This window comes from Ambystoma mexicanum, chromosome 13 (assembly GCF_040938575.1).
Source record: "Ambystoma mexicanum isolate Mex_15411 chromosome 13, UKY_AmexF1_1, whole genome shotgun sequence".
NCBI classification, from domain to species: domain Eukaryota; kingdom Metazoa; phylum Chordata; class Amphibia; order Caudata; family Ambystomatidae; genus Ambystoma; species Ambystoma mexicanum.
Genome location: NC_090938.1, coordinates 239,855,945 through 239,874,187, shown reverse-complemented (window position 1 = coordinate 239,874,187; position 18,243 = coordinate 239,855,945). Strand labels below are relative to the sequence as shown.

General features: G+C 42.9%; 1 protein-coding gene across 2 annotated transcripts in view; it reads left to right on the top strand.

Annotated features, from left to right (window-relative positions):
• Positions 1 to 18,243, top strand: part of TMEM253 (transmembrane protein 253) — a 594,226-nt gene that overhangs the window by 227,518 nt on the left and 348,465 nt on the right. The window contains exon 8 of one of the 2 annotated variants that reach the window (XM_069633708.1): positions 6,150 to 6,906. The exons of the other annotated variant lie outside the window; for it this stretch is intronic. Within the exon in view, the coding sequence (XP_069489809.1) occupies positions 6,150 to 6,182 (33 nt within the window). The 3' untranslated portion in view covers positions 6,183 to 6,906. Of the gene's footprint in view, positions 1 to 6,149; positions 6,907 to 18,243 lie in introns of those variants that run through there. 2 annotated transcript variants of the gene reach the window in all.

Genomic DNA, 18,243 nt, shown 5'->3' with positions numbered 1-18,243 from the left:
CACTGGACACAAACTGGGATTCCAGTTACAAAACAAACTTTGTCCAGATGGATAACTCTTGCTATTACAGAATGCTACAAAGTGGCTGTAAAAGATCCCCCTGAAGATCCACAAGGGGCATGGTTACATCTTCTGCTCTGCAAAGAGTGGTGCCTATAAAAGACATTTGTGCAGCAGCCACTTGGTCTACCATTCACATATTTACAAAGCGTAACAGTCTGGATTCATTCTCTAGCCAAGAAGGAGGATTTGGGAAAGCTGTCCTATATTCAATCCATGACAAATCTTAAATCTGAAAATTCATACTCCCTCCCCCATAACGTAACACTGCTTTGGGAATCCATCAAAAGATGAGGAATACGTGAGAGGACACAATCAATTCGAAGAACAAGTTACTTACCCCTAGTAACGTTCTTTCGACTGAATGTTCCTCCAACGTATTCCTCATCGCTCTCCCAACTTACCCCTCTGTAGAATTTCCCATGCTATTACAGCTTCCTTTCCACCAAGGCTGAGTAGTATCATGCCCTTATTTATGGGCATCTGGGCTACACGAGGAGGAAAAACAGAACTGAGGCCAACAGGCGAAGCATGCTAAATACATCCTCTGATGACATCACCCTCGATGGAGGCCTTCGAGGGACATCGACTCGATGCATCAACCACGGCGTCCTCTGCCAAAATGTATTTCCGGAGCAGCTGAAGCTGGACATTACATGTCAAGGATGAGAAATACGTTGGAGGAACATCGAGTCGAAAGAACGTTTACCAAGGGTAAGTAACTTGTTCTTCTGTTCTGTCGTACCTCAATTGGTCTGCTTGCAGCAGGCAAGGTCTGCCCCTGATCTCAGCCCTGATTTTCCTTGTCCAATCCTTGATGATATTCTCCTCGATATTGTCCTCTCCCAGCTAGTCTTGCTAAGTGGACACTGTTTATGCTTTCCTGAACCTGCTGCGAACAGTAGGGTAGTCGGTGGAAAGGGCATATAGCATCATTTACATATTAGAGTGTGGTGGGGTAGGGGTCCCTAACAGTCTACGCACAGAAGTGCTTTCTTTCTGCAAATCCTTACCCACTAGCGACTGAAAATAAGACCTTAATCTTTTTCCTGTAATATATGCACGATATTGCAGCAAGCTATTAGTTATGCCAATGGATTTCAGAGCGCAAGGAAAAAAAGCTCTTTAGTCTGGATTTCAAAACTGCACAGAGGTTTGTGGAGGAAAAGGAGATGTACAAATTAACAAGTCAGTGGTAATTTTGTTTGTGGCTTTCGCTGGCACATCCCTTGGATGCCATGCGGTTACACCGGTGTATATATGGGATTGGTGACGAGGTCTGTATATGCAAGGTGTGTGGTCTGCTTTCTTTGTGCTCACTGTGCATAATAATCTACATCGGGCACATTATGTTTGCCATGCTCTTCTTATGAACTGCTTAAGGACAGAACTACTGTAATCGTCAACGGATGCTGGCCCTGGTTATGAATGAAGCAAACTCCATCCAAGCACTAGAGTAATTAAATGTGTCCATGTTTTCATTTTTACAAAACTAACCAGGTTCTGGAGTAACACGCCTCCGTTTGTACAATGCGGGCATGCAGCAAATCCAACTCAGAATTGCATGCATCTGCATGTGCGCTGACGCTGTCTACAGCTCACACACTCACAAGAAATCCTTGCTCCTCCTTCCAGTCATGGAAAACCATGTGTGATCTTGGTAAATAAGATTCAAGTGACACTTCGCAAAATGTGCCATTCATTTTTATTAGTAATTATGCCCTTCGGTTTACCCGTGGTTTACACGTGTTTCGGCCTTGGGCCTTTTTCATTCCTCACGTGATGAGGAGGTTGAGAACATTAGGGAAACTCATGATCCTAATTGCCCCGGATTGGGCCAGGAGGACGTGGTACCCGGACCTTCTGAACATGTCCATCTGCCCTTCAATACGTCGTCCACAAAGAGAGGACCTTCTCTCGCGAGAGGAGGGTCGGGTTCTCCATCCAGAGGTCAAGACTCTCAGCCTTCACGCATGGTTTCTGAGAGGCTGAGATACAAGGATTGGGTACTCCCGGATGACATAATGGAGATTCCGCTGCCATTGGAACAAATTCTGCAGCTGGTGCAGGGACAAGAATGTAAACCCTCTGCTATGCAAAACACCAGAGATGTTATCCTTTCTACTGTACCTAGCCAATCTGGGGCTCCAGTTTGGAACAATTAAAGGCTATTTGGCGGCGCTATCCATCTTTAAGTGCTCGTCTGAAAAACATCCTATTTTAAGATCCCACTTGTGATACAATTTCTGAAGTAACTCACCAATGTGTTCCCTTCAACTCCTCTTCAGGTTCCCGTTTTTGACCTTAATCTCATTTTAAAACTTCTTATGTGTTCATCATTTGAACCTCTACATTCATGCCCATTAAAGTTTCTAAAGTTCAAGACCATTTTGTTGGTACCAGTAACTTGAACCCGTAGAGTGAGTGAGTTGCAGGCACTATCATGTAAACCAACCTTTATAGTTTTCCACAAGGACAAGGTTGTTGTGAGGGTTAAGCCTTCATTTTTGCCTAAGATCATTTCAGATTTTCATATAGGACAAAAGATTGTGTTGCCCTCTTTCTACCCTCCACCTCATCCTGGCAAGGAGGAAGAGAAGTTGCACAGATCAGATCCACATAGAGCTGTAAGCTTCTACATTGCTAGATTGTCCAAACTTCGTCTGTATGATCAACCTTTTATAGGTTATACACGTCACAAACTGTGTCAGGCTGTAACAAAGCAGATCTTATCAAGGTGGGTTATTCTAGCAATTTCAGAATGGTACAGGCTGGTGGGCAAAGATCCTCCAGAAGGCTTGAGGGCCCATTCCACCAGGGGCATGGCTACCTCTTCGGCTCTGCAAAGAGGTGTTCTTATTAAAAACATTTGTGAGGCAGCTACGTGGTCTACAATACACACATTCACGAAGCATTACTGCCTTGATTTTTCCCTGAGTCAGGATAGAAGCTTTGGAAAAGCTGTCCTCCATTCTGTTCATGGAAACCATTGATAAATTCGTACTCCCTCCACCAAAACAAACACTTCTTTGGAAGTCTATCAAAGATGAGGAATATGTGGGAGGACACAATCCATTCGAAGAACAAGGTACTTACCCGTGGTAACGTTCTTTCGACTGGATGTTCCTCCCAAATATTCCTCATCGCCCCTCCCAACCAACCCCACCGTACAATTTCCAGCCATTACACGTTACACTCTTTCAGAGTCTGCCACTGTCTGGGACTCACTGATGCTGGTATTCTACAAGAGGTAGGTGTAAAATCATAACTGAAGCCAACAGGCACTGCGCGTGCTATGTATACCAATGATGATGTTGCCCCTGGGATGGAAGCCCTCGAGGGACATCGAGGCGACTGCATTGATGCACAACGCCCTCTGCCGACATTTTCTTTTCCGAAGCAGATGAAGCTGGAAAGATATCTATCAAAAGGTGAGGAATATGTGGGAGGAACATCCAGTCGAAAGAACGTTACCAGGGGTAAGTAACTTGTTCTTCTGCGTGCAGCTTCCAGAACAAGAGAATTTAGTATTTGTGTAATCCAGTATACAGGCAACATACCTTTGTTGCCCTTGGGTGTGATTGGGCGAAGAATAGGAATGATCCTATAGCAACATTTTTCTGGCATGTGCTCCCAGTGCTGCAGCTAATATTTGAGGTTGGAGTATTTTACTCCCCATTTTTAAACTTTGAGAGTAAATGTGATTTCAAGGGAGTACAAACTATTGTGTTCCTTAAAACTGTAGTGAAATCACTGTGCAGGAGTGGTCCACATCATCACAGAAAATCATGTTTCCCTCACATCTAACAGATAAAGGACAGTGTGCAACAGAACAAACAAGCTCTCACAAATGGAACAGTTGAGCAACACCACTGTAAGCTTCCCCTGCAAGCAAAGAATAGGTTCATCAGCAGCATACACTTTTTAACGCTCCACTCAAGCAGAACAGGTCAACTTGAGTAGGAGCAGATCTGGCTTCCCTCACACAAACAGAAAAGGGAAATCATGACAACAGCAATGCAAACTTTCATCATGTAGAACAGGTGGAGTGGATCAATGCAAGGTAAAGCAAGGGTAGAAGATACCCAAGCAGAGAACAGATGTAATGTAATGTAATAAAATGGCATTTGTATAGCACCTTTTGCCATTCGTATGGTCTCAACGCACTGTAGCTTGAACGCAATTTGGGGATCGAAGTCCAGGTATGTAATATTTGTCATAGAGAAATAGAGTGGGTGTGTGCACTTAGCCAGTATGGTTAGTAGGAGTAGCCAAGTCCCTGCTAGTCACCCATGCTGAGCAGGCATGTGGGTGGTGTGGGGAGGTATCCCGGAAAGTATGTAAGAGAGACATTATGTGTGCAGCTACGCTGAATTTTGTTGTGGGGATAGCTGCATTCTAGTGCCATAGGTGTTGTGCAAAGTACTTGAAGCAGGAGAGGCATTATGTGAGCAGCTAGACCAAATGTTATCATCAGGGATAGCTGCATGAGGAATAGACAAGAAATGTATCTCCACAGTAGACACTCCCCTCACATAGACAACTTGCAACATTGGATGGGAGTATTTACTCCTGAAGCCTAACATAGAGAAAAGGTATGGCATGGACCTCAATAGATCTTTCCTCACATGGAACAAGAATATCACGGGTCTAACAGTACAAGATTACTGTAGATAACTCATTGTTCACAGCATTAGAGGTTCCACTTGTATAGAGAAGGGTCTGCATGGGATGGAGCAGTTCAAGCACCCTTGCACTGAACAGGTAAATGAAGGGCTTCAGAGATGCAAGCTAGACTTGCACAGAACGAGACCAGAATGGGCCTCGGATGTCCAAATTCCCATCACAAAGAACTTGCCTAGCTGTGTCCTCTGTGATCCAAGCTTCTCTCACATTGAATAATAATAGCATATTAGCAGGGGGAGCACCACCCACATAGTACAGGAACAGTTAATTGCCTCTGCAGTCCAAGTATCAGGTCCCGGAACTTCTTTCCTACGGGAGCAGACAAATCCACCAGACCCCCTAGGTTTGTCAACTATATATTCTTCAAGTTCAGAAGTGCAAAGCAGGCAACCCTGGGGGGGAAAGGGGAAGTGTACAAAATAAAAAAATCTGGTCCCAGCTTGCTGTTCACTCTACCACATTGCTCTCAGCTTGATCACACATTGACCTGTAAATAAATATACTTGTGTTAAAACATGACTGTAATTCTTACCACCTGTAGCTTAGCAAATGTTACCACCCTAGAGTAAACGATGTACCTGTAAGTCTTTGCCTCTACGTAAAAGGCTCTTTTGATATCTTGCAGTTGCTTCCTTAGATGACTCTCAAATTCTTCTAGGGTACTGGTATTTATATTATCTGGTTCAGGAAACTGTATTTTTATCTTTGCCTACAGTTCTTCACATGTTTCACTGTGAAACCTCAGACCAACTAGTTGGATGTCTCACATTTAACCATTTAAACGTGTGTGCCTTGTAAAGACAAACTCTGTCCACATGCTGCACCCAAGCAGTTCTCAGTGAATCAACCTCTCATAAATATATAAATATTAAAATGAAATTCCCTTAAATTGCTGAATCCGAAACTCTCTGCTCCCTTCTTGATGTGGCTGCGGTCTCCTGCGACTTTGCACATGAAAAACCTGCTGCACACACAACGGATTCCGAAGACTTCAGGAAAACAGTGTGATGTGCAATCGTGTTACGGTCGTGCACGTTTGAAGGTCCTTTACTTGAAGATCTGCTTCAACGCCTCATGGTTTCCTTCATTAATCAGAGATTCTGAAAAGGCTGCCGCCTCATGTGCTTATTAGATTTTTGTTATTTCAATGTTTGAACGTTAGTACCCGCCAGCTACGTCCGTTTGATTAAAATGAATTAAACTTTGCGTGCAGTTTAGTTAGATATTTTACGCGTACGTTCTTTTTTCTTTAAGTTAACTCACGCACCAAATTAAAGGCAATGGCGGTTTGTTATGCGAGAAAAAGTAAAGATGATTAAATCACTGTTACTTCTGCTGTAATCCTCCAAAACTAAAATATTAACACATGTAAAACTGTTTTCTTTTCTTAACTTCTCTCACAGGAAAGAGTTCACTTCGCTCTTAATTGTAGCTGAAGCTGCCTCAACTTCCTTTCTCAGTACTGGTCACAACTTCACCTAAAAGGCCTTTAGCTTCCCTTGGATAATTTTCCTTGAATGTCTCTGGAGCTCAAAATTCTGTCGTCTGCTATGGTTGATGGCTGAATGAAAGGCAGTTTAGAATCTTTTGCAAGATTCCAAACTGACACACTGCTGCAGTTTAGCCAATCAACTCTAAGGATCACTCCCTCCATCTTGGACTGAGTCACTCCTGACAGCTACATTAAAAGAGCTAAGGAAAACTGGACTAGACAATCATTCCCAAATAAACAACAGCTTCAATTACCAGCATACTTCCTATGTCTCAACCCTACCCTAAGCACCTAGGGTCCCATTCTAGCTTGCAAACTAAAGGGAAACTTGACAGCAAGTTCCTCACAGATAGAACTAATATAGCATTATTAGCAATTGGTTTAAATATGAAGGCTAACTCTGCTTCCAGAAACAGAACAACTGTACATAGTAGGAATGTAATTAACTGTAATTAGAAAGCATTCAACTTTCGAACCAATGATTTGTGTACCAATTCCCAGCCTCTCTACAGCTGGTTCACTTCCTAAAGCATGTTGCAGAAGGGGATGTTCATATTACAGGAGGATAAATCACTCAATATGCCTTTAATATTTTCTCTACAAAGGTCTGCACATTTGATCTCTTCTGTATACATTTGAATTTTTAAGACACAAACAAGCCTGGCCAATTACACAGAAAATAAAGACATAATTTGCCTAAATCCTCATGTATGAGATATGAATATGGAGAAGGTTGGAGCAAGTATTGTTACAAGACAATGAATGCTAGTAAAAGAGTTAGAAGACAAAACTTGAATAAATCTCCATATACGAGATATCAATATGGGGAAAATTGGAGCAAGTGTTATCAAAAGCAGATGAATACTACTGAAGAAATTAAAAGGCCAAACTTGAAAAAGTCTCCATATATGAGATGTCAATGTGGGGAAAGTTGGAACAAGTAGTACCTGTGCGGATGGGCCTTTAATCACATTAACCCAAACAGGCCCACCACTTAAGAAGTGTGTACACGGTTGTACATAAAGCAAGTTTATTGTGCAGTTCTCCGGGGAGCAGTTAGATGGTGTTGCGGGGACCAAACAAACCCAAGTGTCAACAAACCACATAAGTTCACACCTTTTATACAGTTTTGCAACAGTTAAAACACTCCCAAATACTTTATTGCAATCCACCCCTCAAACATGATTGGACAAAACCCTTTTCAAAGAAATTCCATCTTTTCCCAATTCATTGGTCAGTTTTATCTTAATAATCATCTTCAGATCATAGTCATAACACACCTCTTCTTAGGATTCGTTGTAGGTCATGATGTCAACACATGGTTAAACATTGATATTGAAACATAATTCATTACTAGCAATAACTGGACTAAGCTGTTTAAACCCTAAATCTTGATTTGCACATGGCTCGCATGAATATTCCACACGATATGAGGAAGGCTGGGTGAATAATTTCTCTCTGTTAGTGATGTGTGAAGGCATCATGAAACAAGACACAGACAACAGTCTTTGTGCCTCATTAGGTCATTGGCAGTATCCCGGCAGTAATTGTGCCGGGATACCACTAACAATATTAGTGTTACCACAACTCAGACTCAGTCCAGCGCAATTTGCACAGGATCCCGAGTTGTGATGACACTCTAATTCCCCAATTTTTAGAGTCCATAGGACTCTATGGGGCTTTTCAGAGCTATTACCGGCGGCAGTAATAGCGCTGGTAGTAATTGCACCAAAAATGGGTGGAAAGCTGGAGATTTACCTCCATCTCAAAGCGGAGGTAAATCTCCAGCTTTCCACCCAAACTCACGATTGGGCGGAGCAGTAATGCGGCAATAATTGCATTACTGCCACATTTTTGACGCTGCACCCAATCCCTGATGAGGCCCATAAAGTTCAAAATAAAATACTTTATTAAATCAAATATCTGGTAGAAGGTCTAACTTGCCGTATGCTAAGGTGGGATTTCTCTACCTGAACAAAACTAAGGAAAGTCTGAGTCAAAGTGTCCAAAACGTATACTTACCCTGATACCTAAAACTAACCAATGTGTAGGGATGTCAATAATAAAAGAAATAGGGTTCACCTCAAAGTTCTGAGCTTCTACCAGCTCGCAGCTCTCTTTCAGATCCCCTTGCCCAAGTGTAAGAAAGTTCCACAAAAAGTCTCATTACCTTTCTCCAGTTCAAGGTGATACAGTTCAAAAGAATCTTCGGGGTTCCCTCCCCCAAGTTCAAAGCAATTTAGTTCAAACACAAAGAGGTCTTGAGGCTCTGTTGTCAAGACAGCATATGTAGTTCCTCCAGGCTGAGGGATCCCTTCCCCTTAACTTCACCATCACAATGTCCTTAGTTTTCAGCATTCAGGGCTCACTGTCTAGGCTCAGTTGTCAGACCGAACGGTCCACCCATCAAGGGTTGTGCAACCAGTATCCCTGGGCTCTTCGTCCCACACAGGTTCTTTGGTACTCGCTCCTGTGCCACAAATCACCTTCACTCACTTCCTCTTTATCAGCCTCTAAGCTTTATATGCTGATTTACACTCTCATGGCTTCTATTTGTCAGCCTTGTGGATTTTCCATCACGTGTCACACACCTCTTGCCAGTCTTTGGTCTTGCTGCAATGTATTCACACATAAAAGTTCACTTTGAGGCTATTTTGTCCGTACCCCACCTTCTTATGACCCTCTGTCACACTCGCAGCCTTTTTCTATAATTTATTTTCATATGGGCACCTTGGTTGTTGCCTTTATTTGATTGGGCCATAGGTTTTATTCCATTTCGCATTCAATATGCTTAACTTCAGGGTTTCATTTAATTTGCCGATCAACATGCATTAATACTGTTTACTTTTTAAGTTTTCATTCAGTTCGGTATTTAATATGCATTTAGTTTGCTTAGTTCTAAAGTTCCATTTAGTTCGGTATTCAATATGCATTTGTTTTGCTTAATTTTAAGGTTCTATTCAGTTCAGTGTTCAATATGCATTTGTCTTGTTTAAGTTTCCATTTGTTTCTTTATTCAATATACTTTAGTTTTACTTCGGTTTAAGTTTCCAACAACCAGAGACTTTCGAAAACATTCTCTCTGAAACACGCAACCACTCCGATACAAAGTATTCATTCTCAAACTTCAAAAATAGAAATGCTCTTGCTAATGCACTCATGTACCAAGTTATATTGGGTTTCTCATCTGTCAGAAACTCACCGGTCTCACCGATAATTTCCACAGCAACGCGGAGCACACAAGCTTCTGCTTCTGATGTAGGGACCCAACCTCTGCCCCTCGGACACTCCTGTGTCTGCTCACCAACTCAGGAGAACAAGCACTTTCGTTCAGAGGGAAAGAGGTGGCCTCTCCACATGGCTCCCTTCCCCGGCTTCAGTCAGCCCCAAGGAGCCCCAGCTCCCACGCCACACGTCTTGAGACCACCTCTATCTGCAGTCTCCAGCGTCCCAGCGTTCTGCAAACCGCCGACCGTCTCACAGCAGTTCCCTCTAAAGACGTGCCTCCTCTCCACCAGGGTCCCCTGCTGTTCTTCCCCACACAGGCCTCCAGGTTGCTGTCTGTGTTGTTCTCTGCCTCTCATTTTATACACCTGTAACCCTTTAAGAGGTTGCAGGTGGCTTTCTGAATTGAGCTTGCCTGACTCTGATTAAGAGGACATGCCTGACCTTCACAACATTTTGCACACATCTTCCTCGTCCCAGTCCTAAAGTGGCAAAATGGCATACTGTTCATCACTCCTGGACGCCTCTTCCTCATCTCAGTACTAAAGTGGTGAAATGACCTAGTGTTCTTCGCTTTTAGTTGCCTCTTCCTCCACTCAGTACTGTCAAGTGTCACATGAAGGGAAATGAGGGGTGCTGACTTAGAATAGCCCAAAAAGGTTGGGGGAGGGTTAGGTTGGTTGTCAATATGGAAAGGGGGATACCATGTCTCGCCTTTGTGTACCCCACTCCCAATCCCCAAGGACCTCCCACTCAGATGATCCACCCTTGCTTCTCCAGCCCCAGGGTCGGGATCCAAGAATGGCAGCCTTTCCATGGCCACCTAAGAAGAGGATCCAATGGATTTAGGAGTGATAATACCCTCAGGTTTCTCACAGATGTTATCTCATTCCCCAGGTCACTGTTCCATTGAAACTTTCCAATCTATGAAAACTCCCACTTGATTGCACAATTGAAATTCCAGAAATACCTTTACGCACTATCTTACTCCATGTTTTTCTACTGACCGAACTAAATAACGAAAATCCTTCTGTGACGCTCTCAGGCATCAGGGGATTACATCTACTATCTACGATACTTATCAGACCATTAAAACTCATGGCTATTTTTCTACAGCTGTACTTACTATGAAGGTTGAAGTTGTTCATTCACCTGCCTCCTGAAAACCTGGCAACGTTAATTTAATTGTCAAAGTACATTTTGCAAAAGGGGTCACAACTGATGTGTTTCTGATTCTTTTGTGAGATTCATAAATTCCCCATGTATTTGCATTGTTGTATATGTATGTTTTTACATTTGATGGGTTTACCATTTTATCTTTCTGCGCACATGCAAGCTAATATGTACCAATTTCTAGACCAACAGGAACACATATCCCATCCATAATTAACTACACTTTCATACCTAGGAAATTGCAACATGGCTCCCAGCTCACCCCCAGCTCCAGGTAGTCATATGGTGTGTTCAACATATACCCCTCGTAATCATGCAGACCTTTCCTGACCACCCCAACATTCCCCCCTTTAGTTAATACTTTAACTAATGAATCATAATCATCTCCTTGGGGAACAACCCCACAACGATCTCTCACACAGGTCTCAATATGGACATACTCCTCCACCGAACAAACACAACTGAACTGGCCACCATTCCCACAATCTGTCCGCTGCTCCACACAAGCATGCCAGTTTGGTCGAGGACACAAGACACTTTCAGTTTGAGTACCCATATGGGATGAAGTTGTGGTAGCTCTAGCCCTGGACAGGGTTACTGTCATCATGGCAGCAACTGTTGGTACCTGGACAGAGCAACAACATAGGAGCAATTGACAAGAACATAAAAAGAGAAAAAAAAGGCAACATGATCTGTGTACTGAGGCTCAAGCAAGAAGGCATCCACGAGAACAGTGAGTCGATCCATGAGCCATTGGTGATCGCAGCCTCTGTTTCCATGATCACTTTCAGTTTATGCAGGGCAGCAATAGTTCTGGTAAGCATCCAATTTTAAGTATCATTGGGAGGCACACACATGCAACAGGTATTCCCTATCTTTCATCATACCCCACTTTCCATTGCTGTTATGAGGTTGAGTAAATACCGGTTTTGCAGAGTCAGCAGCCTGAGTGCCCTTAATTCTTCCCTAATTGCAATGAACGCTGACTTGGACACGCTCATAAAGAGTAAGAGTTCATACCTGGTCTGCTAAAGCCTGTGATGATGCTGCTGAAAGGTAGTGTGAAGGCTTCATGAAGTAGACACAGTCAAGAGGTTCAAGTTTCAACTCAGAGTTTTATTAACTTAAATGTCAGGATGGAGTAAGGCCTAAATTGCCCTATGCTAAGGTGGGATTTCCCTACCTATACAAAACTAAGGATAGTCTGCGTCAGGAAGTCCAAATCAAAAGTCAGTCTGTGTCCAAAACCTATACTTGCCCTCAAAATTAACTGCATACAATATGTAAGGATGTCAGCACCAAAATGAATAGTGTTCAAAATAAAGTTCGGAGCTTCTTACAGCTAGTGGCTTGTAATCAGCTTCCCCTTCCACAAGTTCATGACGGTTCACAAAGTATCGGGGTTCCCTTCCCCAAGAGTTCAAATCTTCCAGCTCTTCAAAACCAACACAGTTCCTTGGAACACTTCCCAACCATCTTGTTATCAATACTTTTCACTGGTACACAAAAATAGTTCTGTCACTTGACTTCAAAATCACTCGAGCAACTGTGGCAAAATACACGCTTCCTTATAGATACTTTGATTGGCTTTTTCCAAAAAGGGAGCACTTAGTCTAAGCGCAGGTGTCTGACTTCACGTTCCACCCATTACAGGTCATGCAACCGATACCCCTTCTTATCTGCTTTTCATCAACACATGTCCACTGCTTTCCCTTGACAGTGGCACGGGTAGTATAGCTCAATGGCAATGCGCCCATCTTGGAAGCAAGACGGCACTGAGCAACTCTGGTTCAAAATCACGGGTCCATGCTTAGAAACCTCTTCAGTATTAAGTGTTATAAGAAACCAATTATAAAGATTGTTCCTTTCATCAGGATTATACTCTTCTAAAACTTAACCGTGGCTTGATTGCTCACCATTCACTTTGTTACACTTTCTGTACTCTTCTGGCTCTTGCCAATACAGGCTTCCTCTTAACCTGCAGTTCCTTGAACACTTTGAGCTTGTATCAATACTTGCTTCTCCTCTCATACCCTTCTTGGGATTCTATTAGCTTTGCCAGCACTTGTATCTCAACCCATTCATTCCATGGTATTTGCCACTTGTACCACCTGGCTTTCATTCCATTCAATAATGCTCATTGCTTGCATTGGCTCTGTGCAAAATGCTTCATTACATTCAGAAAGGTTCATAACTTGTTTTGGTTCTGTTCTGTGCAGCATTTAGAAATGCTTATAATGTCTCTCTGTTTATTCAATATTCAAAATCATCTGTTTCAGCAATGAAACTACTTTCAGTTTGTTTGAGATTTAAAGGCACTTGTTTCAGCATTCAAATGTTTTTAAGACAATTTCCAGTTCATTTGATATCCAAGAATATGCTTGCTCCAGGTTCCCGGAGCGCCCCAATATGAGTGTTCCCAGTTTACACTCACCGGCATCATGCGGCAGCTCCCGTTGGCTCTGTTCCGTTCCTCGTTCAACTTCCACTGCCACCGCTCTTCCCTCGCGCAGTTAGGAGAGAGCACTGCTCACTCTCCTGGAGGTCCACGGCGACCGGAGTGATTTGGCACCCCATAGCTCCTACAGCTTGCGCTCAACACAGAGGGTGTGCAAGCCTTCAGACCTTCTCTGGGCCGGCTTTGGCCCCTGCGTCCCTTGTCCCTGCTCGACATGGCTTCCAGCACCCATGTCTCCCACTCCTGTCTCTCCAGTCCGTCTCTCTCCAGCTCCAGTCGGCTCCACTCCAGCCTGCTGTTTCTCCCCTCCTCTTGTGTACAGCCCGCATTTTAATACTCATTAGGCTTGCTAATTCACCACAGGTGAGGGTCATTTAGTCCAATTGCCTGACTGTAGTTAATGGGACATGCCTGGCTGTTCCATCTGGAATCCCCCATAGCCCTCTTCTTTGTCTCAGTGCCCGAGTGGTGTTTGGGGAGGTTTGCATTATGCAAATGAGGATGTGTTCTCCTAGTTAGTCTCTTCCTCATCCCAGTGTTAAAGTGGTATTTCTGGGGGACATTTTGTAGGGGAGAAAAGGGGAAAGGTTGACAGTAACCTACAAAGGCTTTTGGGACAGAAAAGGGAATGGGGAAACCATGTTGCACCTAAGGACGTCCTATCCCCACTTCCCACTCCCAGAGTTTCCTCCACCCAGGTGATCCTTCCTCGCATATCCACCCCCAAGGCCGGGATCCAAAAGCAATGGCCTTTCCCTGGACACGTGAGAGGAGGTTTCTGGGGGAAAAGAAGTGAGGACAGCTTCAGGTTCCTCACAGTAGTTGGATCGTTTCCGGCATTGCAATTGTTTGTGATTTTCACTGTCAAACATAGTCTTTAATTTATCCATATAAGGTGGTGAAAGGGACGCAAGGAGCACAGGGGACAAAGGGGGCACAGATGTAACTTCCGGCATTGAACAGGCCAGAATCAGGTGCTCTTCAGGGATCACGAGTATGGGCACATGAAGGGCAGAGAAACACTTTCCTAGGCTGGGGTCAACTGCCCATACGCATTCTGTCCACAGGTCCAAAATGTATCAAGATGAGCAGCCATACGTCCAGCCAGTTCTGTGATGCGAAGCGTGTGACTGCAGTTCCCATTCGTGTCAACGGACACTGTGCCATCGCCCTTAAAACACAAGGAAAAATGGGTGTCTGTATTGTAACAGGTTTTTCTGGCTCCTTGAGCAACGTCAGATACTGCAAATTATTTCTACACTGTTTGTTTATTTATGCCACCCCTTCTTCTGGGAATCGCCTTATTCCTCCAGCTCTGCAACTTTTCACCCCTTGCTCCCATCGATTTTTAGAAAAAATATCTCCTTCCAAGGACAATTGGCTGCTTAGAACACACCTAATATTTTCGTGTTCTGCACACTCGTCAATTGAACAGTCATCCTCACTTGGTATGATTGATGCTGTAATTGGCTACCCTTTAAACTGCCCTTGAACCCTGCACAGGGCTAGGTGCACTAGATATAGCACATCTTGTACCGCTACCTCACTGGGATAAATAACCTTGGAGCGCCAGAAGCATCGGGATGAGAGAGCAGATGTAGCAATATCCTATGGATCTCTCTCTCCCCACTTTTCTCATATGGTTATATCATGTGTTATCCACTACAAAGCCATGTGCATTCATTGTAGGATCTAATTCATCATCATCATTCTCAGAAAGATCAATGTTAACATTTTCTCCTCTGACTTCATCAAACTAGACAATTTTAAATGTCCCGTTTTTATACTAGTTGTAATCTTCAGACCCAAGGACCAAGAAAACCACAAAAACATTCATTTTTTCACTATTTGCAATTTTAGGCATTATTTTCTCTAAATAAATAATGATTCAAATTCCAGATCTCTTTTCGCAGCCCCCTTTATACTGAAACAAATGGGGAATTCTTAGGGCATACTTAACTTCTATGATTGCTACTGTGCAGGTGGAAGGCTGCTGGTATTGCTTCAAGTATCCCTTAGGTGGATCAAACTATTGTTGACCTCCACCTTCAAGGCAGCCAGAGTCATGTAGATTACTTTATGCGGCCCATGGAAACGCTGCCCGTTCCAGCGACGCACAAATGTGTGGCTATAGATGAGGTCCCCGGAGAGAAGCTGTGTCTAGTGCTGATCGTCCGTAGTCTCGCAGTTTTCTCCTGTTGTCTGTTGGTGAGAAGACACAACCTGTGAAGATATACGGCATCATCACGAGTTTGGCGGTAACGCTTAAATGCGGCAGTAACACTATTACCATCGCATTTAATGGTCCACCAAATCACGGGCTTAGCAGATTTATCCCCAGCTCTTAGCTAGGGGCAAATCTGCCGTGATTTTGCTGATTTTCAGCAGTATTACAGTATGTCAGTAAGAGCGCCAAACATTCCCTATTGGGCCCAATGGGGAATGGGGACTTACCGTTCTGCCAAACCCATGATCTGGCTCTAATAGCACCAGGGGGTTTGGCGGTAGGGTTAATAGCACCCAACTCGTGATGAGGCCCATAATTTTAACACTTTTCATTACCGCCAAAGGTATTGCCTAAACTCCTCTCCTAGGAATGCTCCGGCCTTGTGTGTGTCTGATGGCAAACGTGTAGGTTAGAGAGGTGTATGTAGCCTACGCCCAGTCATGATTTCATGAGGGCTCAAGTGGTGGTCACTCCCTGGCTGGTTTCGTTTAAAAAAACAGGGCTAGTGGGAGGCATGTATACCATGATTTTTTAATTCTACATATATCTTAGCTAAACGGGCCATAAGGACCCCATTGAGATTCTCCAAGATCCTGTTGGCCTGCGGTTGGTACACCAAGCACAACTTATGCTTTATTCGTAGCAGCAAAGTGATTGCTGCGAACAAGGCATTAAAGAAGTGGGTTCAGTTATCTCAACAATGGGAGGTATCATAAAAACATTTCTACGGAACAAACAGTGACTTCAATCATTTTGTACTCTCTTAATCTACAACTTTATTTGCTTCTATCTGGATCGCATCCCCATTAGCCAATTAAATGTAAACATAACATACACATCAGGTGATTTCCCTTTTGCACCACGAGAATCGAGAGAAATAATTCCTTGAGGCAACCCACCAGCCCATTCTCCTCTGATTTTGTCCATGTGCAACATTTACTGCACACTTGTTTCTTCCTCCCACCCCACGACATTTCCTTGTTTCCCACTCTCTCAACATACACATTTTGAGTTCGCCCTGTGTCTTCCGTTGACACAGCTTCCACCTGATTCATCTTGTTTTAGCTTATTCCGCTTCCACGGACCTTCTTCATTTTTAGTCCATTTATTTTTATTTGTCCTTTGAGCTGCTTTGTAGTGAGTTCACAGGCCCTTTGATTCTTAAGCCAATCCTTTTGATTTGCATTGTTCTTTACATCTCAGAGTACTCAAATTCTTAGTTCTTTGATTCAAAGTCAGATAAAGGGGGCATTCGGTTATTTCTGGGGAACACAAGGATGGGGGAGTCTCATAGGGACAAACTTTTCACGAAAGCAGTTGAAACTGGGCAACTGACTGGGTACCTCAACAATTTCACTTTGCTGAGAGATACCTACACACGAGGTGATTGACGGCAGGATCGGTTGCCATCAATCACCTGGTGTGTATGTATCTCTCGTCCATCTGTAATATAAAACTGAATGAGTTTCTTGAAGAATAAGTATCTTTATCGTCAGTACTGCCTCCTCAAACCTAACCTTTAAAATACCTATGTGTTTCCTTTAAACACTCCTGTCTCCTAAACAATCTCTACTGCATTTTCTCTTTTTCTAATATAATATGATGGCTGCTTCTTTCTCTCTTTTCGCAGATTTTGGTGCTACTTTATACTAAATACATACTGGCCCATACCGGAATTTGGCTATAATCTGAGGTCATAAAAGATATACATTTTTTACTTTTTCTGCATTGCCCTATTTTTCATGGGCTTCTTTCTTTTTTCACAACTACATAGTGCACTAAAGGAAACATTTCCTCTGTGGTTGACATTCTCAAACCAAAGAGTCATGCAGTCTCCTTCTTTATGATAAAATAATAAACAACAAGACAGACAACATAAAAATTCATAAAACATTTTGATTGAAAATGAATGTGTTTTCTTCAATCGCTCCCCTTCTTTCTTCTTGGTGTATCCATAGCTGAAGAAGACGCTGGTGTGGGTTCCTGTCTCTGTAGAAAACTGAAATAGAGGCACAGTCATGTTTTAGCTGACAAAGAGATCAATTATTTCCTCAGGGTAAACCTTTTCTTCCTTTTCTCAAAATAATATTACTGAGATTATCCCTTTGGCATTCTCAGCCCACTGAACTGCAAGCCGTTCTTCTGTAAAGTTAAACATTTTGTTGGTGCACTTTTAAAATGATCTCTCATCAATGTAGCAATCAGGCCTGTCTTTCTTTAGTTTTTTCTACCATGCTGAAAATGTTCTCCGTACTTGTGAAGCCTTCCTCCTGCTGGCGTGGGACTGCGGTCTCAGACATAATTGACATTTTTCATCGTCCTACCTACACTAAGCTTGCCTACCCATGTCATTGGGAACCCAGCACTGTTCCTATTAAATGCATGTGAGTGTAACATGTAGGCATACATCGTTTTTCCTATCCTCAAAAGCCTTATGCACTTGCCAAATGCACCTATTTGGCACGTCTCCTTTACCAGAATAACAAAAAGGTTACTCCACCTTCTATCCAAAGTCTTCTTTGTTCTCATCATTAGATGTGGCCATACTTGTATATCTTATGCTTATTCTATGTTCACACCTGTTTGCACCCTTCTTGGTAAAAAGCTATCTATTTAAAAGTCTGTATCCCTTACTGCCTTTCTCCTGTACTCGCCTGGGTCCTCTTACTCCTAATAATGATCAATTGTTTGTTTCACACACTTGCTGTGTGAACTGGTCCTCACCTTTTCCTTTGCTACTTGTCCATTTAATACTTACCTTTGTCATAATATAATGTTTTTCTCATTATATTGCCATACTCTGATAAGTCCATATAGACATTCCTCCTGTGGTCAAAAATGACTATCATTTTTGTCTGTAAAACATAAATCGACATCATCATATACATACAAACAATGTTTTTGTTACTAACTCTCAAATGT